Source organism: Hippichthys cyanospilos, chromosome 19 (genome assembly GCF_059441005.1).
Source record: "Hippichthys cyanospilos isolate Australia breed blue-spotted pipefish chromosome 19, RoL_Hcya_1.0, whole genome shotgun sequence".
NCBI classification, from domain to species: domain Eukaryota; kingdom Metazoa; phylum Chordata; class Actinopteri; order Syngnathiformes; family Syngnathidae; genus Hippichthys; species Hippichthys cyanospilos.
Window position 1 is genome coordinate 875,218 of NC_142387.1, and position 6,024 is coordinate 881,241.

A 6,024-nucleotide genomic window follows, 5' to 3' on the forward strand; every position below is an offset into this window, starting at 1 on the left:
CACAGGTCTGCGAGGGCCCTTTATAGCTGCTTGCAGCTCTAGTTATTAGGGCCCGAGCAGCTACCGCTGCGAGAGCCCTCGTTTTTCTCCGGATTATTATTATTATTATTATTATTTACTGTGCAGGGCTTTTCCATTTTTGAGGGCCTAAACATGCACGAAAAGTCACCAAAATTCGAACATTTGTCGGGCCTAGTGAAAAATTGGATATTTTTGTGTTTCCCAAAACAATGCAAAAAAAAATGGCTCTGCAGCGCCACCTAAGGTCGAAAAAGTGCACCTGGTCCCGGCCCGTTTGACCTAGAGCTACGAAAATTTTTAGGCATATGTATGACCTAGAGACCTACAAAAAAGTCAGCGTGAGCCATGTGCTCAGATGTACAGAAAAAGAGTTATGAATTTTTGAATGTGCACTTTTGGCCCGTTTTTGCTCATTTGCAGGTCCCGAACTGCTCCTTTTTTCTCCCAAACGCTTGACCTGATCGACTTCAAATTTGCTCTGATGTTTTATGTGACTGTGAGGCACAATTGTTCAAATTTTTGTGGCGATCCGCCATCAAATATGCTGGGTGCGGGGCTTCATATTATGCCTTTGATGATTACTTTCCCACATGTGAATCAAACCTTTATAACTTAGCTTTACAAGCTTGGAAAAATCTGAAACTTCACAGACACATGAAGACTCAAGCCCTTAATACACGTGTTTAAAAAAATCTTCAATTGCTTATAAGGCCATCTAGTGGCAAACAAAAACGTCAGTCTGATGTCTCGCCAAAACGAACAACGTTGCTGTATTTGGACCCAGATGGTCTTATCTTTTCTAAACTTCATTTCCAAAGCAGTAGCTGAGCCCTTTGATGTAATACCGCTGAAATTAAGTCTGACAAGCCTCTAGACAGCCCTGCTGACCTCCACCAAATTTTACGATATTTCGATAATGGGCGTGGCCTCTACGTCCATTTTCATTCCGAAGTTTTATCGGACCAGTAAAAGCTGCTGTAGTTTGACCCAGATGATCTGATCTTCTCACAATTTCACACATTGGATAAAAATCCATTCCTGAAGACATCGACAAAATTATATTCCAGTTTAAAGCTAGCTTCACCTAGTGGCTGCAAAAAATGCCATTAGTCGAAAGATTAGTCAATCCTGTTTGGTTTGATCTACACCTATGAAACTTCGTAGGCATATGAAGGACTGCAAGACCTACAAAAAAGTCAACAAGATTTATGTGCTAGGATGTACAGAGAAATTGTTATGAATGTTTTTAATGTGCAATTTTGCCCCATTCTTAGACATTAGCTGGTCTAAAACTAGTGCCTTTTTCTCTTAAACGGTTCACCCGATTAACTTCTACGTTGGCATGGACTATTAGCAGATATAGCGGCACAAATATGCCAAAAATTGTGAAGATTCCATGACTTGTAAGATGTGGCCGGAGCTTCAAATTACTTTGAATATTTCCTTCGCCAAGAGTGACAAAAACCTTAATAACTCAGCTGTTTCAGCTTCAAACCATGTGAAACTCTGCAGGGACTTTAAAAGTCATGCCCTAATACAGCTATGTGATAAACTTCAAAATCATTTACAGCGCCACCTAGTGGTGGACACAAATCTAATTTTTTACACTTTCATGTGCTGTGCAATGCCTGTGCAAAAACTTCACATATTTGATAAGAGCTGTACTGAAGTCGTTTATGAACTAATTTTTTATCGTAGTGCAAACAACACAAGTAATCATTTTTGCGTTTTCTATATACTTTATTGAGCTTGCTGATTAAATGTAATAAAACTTGGACATTTTCTGACACATTGACTTCTAATGTTCACTTACCCCAACATGCGTATACCCAAACACGTTCATACTCCTACTTGTTCATACCCCAACCTGTTCAAACCTGACCGTGCACAGGTTTGCGAGGGCCTTTTATAGCTGCTTGCAGCTCGTTATTATTAGGGCCCGAGCAGCGACTGCTGCGAGGTCCCTATTGTTCTTCTCCAGATTATTATTTGGGCCCGAGCAGCGACCGCTGTAGGCACATAGAGGAAAAGCTATTCCAATAAAATCATGGTATATATTTATATAACTTTATAACAACAACTTCAAATTTCATTCTTTTTTAAATACGGTCTAAAACAGGTACATCACTATTAATAATAGAATATTAACATGACTATTGATCATAAAGCATTTCAAGTTTTATTTATTAAAAAATGATTTAAACATTCAGCTCATTTTTATACGTCACAAGGTCATCTTGCGGTCTTTATTAAATCCATTTGCGGACCAGAACAGTTTGACACCCTTGATCCAGATGCTGTATTTGTCAACTAACACAAGCTTGATGCGGCGTTCTCCAGATTATTGCTTCATGCTGTTAAAACTGACTGCAAATTTCCCCAACAGCTCACACAAAAAATTGATATGGTTGGCTTGACACAAGAAATATTGCTGGCTAACTTAGCATGAACTTAAGACAGCTATGTGATGTCTGGCTAGCTAGGATTTCATTTACCTCCCTCATTCCTCGCTGCTTTATCCCTGATCCGGGCAAGTAACTTTCTGATATCCATCACAGAGTTACACTTTAAGTCCATTCAAAATAATATTATATAATAAATAATAATACCACATTGTTGTCGCTAAACTTACCAATTATCTCCTGCCAATTCCCATCTTGCACTCATGTAACTAATATAACTTTGGTCACAAAACGCTGGTATGTTAATGACCTCAGAGGCTAAAAAGAAGTCCGCTGGATCCCGGACATTTTGCAATTTGTGCGTCAGTGCTCTGGAATGCCCTACCAATGGAAGTTTGTGCAGCCACCTCAGTGAAAATCATTCAATCCTGACTAAATACACATTTACACTCAAGCATTTAGTGAATGGGTCTGTCTGGCTGCAGCTTCCTTCTCCTTTCTTCCCCTTCTCCTGGTTTGGAGAGGGGGCAAATGTACATATTGAATGCGGTCATGAGGACCAGCGCCGATTGACCAATGCGGGTTTTGTTCGGATGGACCAACTAGCCCAGACTGTGAGAAGGATCCTACACTATTGTTTGCAGTCAAGGCATCTTTGCACAGGACACGAACTGCGTAACATAGCACAACGCGTTATTTTTAGCACTTTGCATCTAGTGCTACCTGTTGAGCGTGGAAGGGAGCTCCTCCCACCAGCGGTCCCTTCTGAAGGTTTCTCATTTTCCCCAGAGTTTTTCCTCTGTGGTTTGTTTAATGCATGCTGTTGTGCAATAGTGATGTTCTGTATGATTTATTTTTCACCTGTGAAGCCCTTTGAGATTGTGGTGATTCAGGGCTCTACAAATAAACTTGGCTTGACTTCAATACTTATTTCAGCAGCTGTATCCACCCAAGGAAGAGATTCAAATGCAATCCTTATCATTAGTTCCGGAGATGGGTAGATGATATATGTGATTTAGGGACCTCTAACATAATACTCTCGCTCTAGTCACATTCAAAAACACACAATTTTGGAATGCTCACTTACACAATACGTTCACAGCCCTGCCAACCCATTTAATGCTGTGGCGATAGCTCTACTTGACTTCAAGTTGCATTGTGGTGGGGAGAGGGGGAACAAACAGAAACACTTTCAATGACAGGCATTACTTGTTCACATGTAGATGCTCCATGTTTCTTTTAAAATAATAGTTATTTGTGAACCATTGTCCCGCATGTTTTAATGTTTTACTATCAGTCATTGTTCCTTGTCCTTTTCAGATAATGAAAAAAAAAATCTAAAACATGTAGGAAAACAGATAGGAAAGGAACTGAACTGAAAGGAACAATTCACAAATTCAACAGATAACTTAAAAACCAATCACTTAGGGAAGTTAAGTCATCCTGGCTGGCCTGCAACTATGGTCATGCGTTCTCTAGCACTGGCTAATCAAAAAGATCATCCATAATATGCCTTACAATGGTTTACAAATTCTAATGACGATTCTATTATTATTCTATATCTTACCCAAATTCTCCATGAAATTCTCCAGGGCGTAAAAGGCCTTAGTGACATGGCCAACCTTGGCCTGATTTAAGGAGGAAAGGTAGCCAAGCAGCAAAGGCATCAATTCCTCACAATGTTTACTCACTTCAGGCTGTGAAATGGAGGAATACACACTTACTCACAATATAATGTTTAAATACAGTAAAGTGATTTTGGTTAAGTAACAAATTAGACAGCGTGATATAAAGGGTCACCTGTAAATGTTCAGAGAACTGCCCCAATGCAAAGAGAGCCGCACTGCGCACCACCTGATTAGCATCTGAAAGACTCTGGCAGACAGTCTGCAGCACCCATGTCAGCATCCTGTAATGATGTAAACACCAGTCATGGTTATTATCTAATTATTTACAAAAACCCATGCTCTATTCAACAACTGCACATACTTGGTCCGTATATGATCTGCACATCCTTCAGCCAGCACAGCGAGACACATGAGGCCCCCCTTTCTTTGATAGGGATTATCACTGGCCAGGCAGATCTGAGTCAGCGGCATCTATGGTACAGAATCAGCCACAAAAAAAGCTTAATGTACTCCACATAATTTATTTATTTTTTGCCCAGAAATTCTCCTGAGGGAGGCATCCAGGAGAGATCTTAACCAGACGCCTGAGCTACCTCAAACGGCTCCTTTTAATGCAGAGCAGCAGCTCGACACTAAGCCTCTCCCGCATAGTCAAGCTTCTCACCATAGGGAGTGCCCAGAAACCCTGCAAAAGGAACTCATTTCATCTGCTTGTGTCTGGGACCCCATTCTTCGGTCAAGAGCTGTTGTGACCATAGGTTGAGGGCAGGAACGTAGATCGACCAGTAAACTGAAGGCTTTGGGAGGTGTTCCGGGCATGTCCCATAGGGAGGAGGCCCCGGGGTTGACCCAGGACACACTGTAGAGACCACTGTATGTCTCTTGGCTGGCCTGAAACTGCCTGGGGATCCTGCCGGAGGAGCTGGGCGAAGTGGCTGGGGAGAGGGAAGTCTAGTCTTCCCTGTTCAAGCAGCTGCCTCGGCAATCCGACCACGGATAAAGTGGTAGCTAAAGGATTGTAATCTGTATAAAATGGAGCCAAATGTAGTGGCTCAGGTTTGTACTTAGGTTGATCATGGATGCCTCCCTGATGAGGTGGTTCTCAAATGGGGGTCCAAGTAACCCTGGGGGTATGTGAAGGAACTTCTAAGGGGTATGTGAGATTTTAACAAGCATTCCACAAATTATCAGCAAATCTAGCACACACTAGAGCAGTGGTTCTCAAATAGGGGTTACAGGCACTTGTTCTCAAATGCTTAACCCTGGGGGTAGTTGAAGGAATTCCAGATGGTACTCAGGATTTGAAATAAAACATGCAAAAATCCTTTAAAAATAATTGAATGTTTCAGGAAAATGTATGTTCATAAAACAAATTTTATGTTCAGTTACTCAATTTAATCATTTTTAAAACCCAGAATTCCTCCATACAAGAATGGTTTAGCCCAATTTATCACATGCCACCTCTCGTTCCCTTAATCACTCAAAACGCAGGCAAAAGAGTCGTGGTTGAAGCGTAAGTCTTCAGAAAATAAGGAGGCACAAGTGCAAAAGAAGGCCAAACCAGAGTCAGCAAGACTTCGGTTGTATGTTCAAGAATATATTCTATTTGAAGGCACTGTGTTTTTCCTATGGGGAGAAACTTGCTAACAGTTGCATGAACGCAGCACATCTGCAGCATCATTTTAAGACGAAACATGGTTGTCACGTTGGTAAGCCACCTGGCTTTTTAAAAGAAAACTCTGAATTCAGATAATCTCAATGTATGATGTGGAAGGCCTCCACAACATCAGTCAAAGCCCTGGGAGCCTCTTATGCAATGTCTTTGCTTGTAGGTAAAGCCAAGAAGCCATTCACAATTGCTGAAGACCTCCACCAGCACTACTGTCGCTGGAATAGTGCTGACTGAGATTATGCTGGACAAAAATGCAGCAGATAAATTAAAAAAAAAAAAGAGCCTCATGTTACACTGGATT

At 41.2% G+C, this 6,024-nt stretch overlaps 1 protein-coding gene across 3 annotated transcripts in view; it reads right to left on the minus strand.

Moving 5' to 3' along the window:
• Positions 1 to 6,024, minus strand: part of ipo4 (importin 4) — a 159,794-nt gene that overhangs the window by 52,414 nt on the left and 101,356 nt on the right. For all 3 annotated transcript variants that reach the window (XM_088401878.1, XM_088401879.1, XM_088401877.1), the window contains 3 exons: positions 4,413 to 4,522; positions 4,224 to 4,332; positions 3,991 to 4,120 (listed from right to left, as the gene is read on the minus strand). In XM_088401878.1, coding sequence (XP_088258004.1) covers positions 3,991 to 4,120; positions 4,224 to 4,332; positions 4,413 to 4,522 — 349 coding nt within the window. The remainder of the gene's footprint in view (positions 1 to 3,990; positions 4,121 to 4,223; positions 4,333 to 4,412; positions 4,523 to 6,024) is intronic.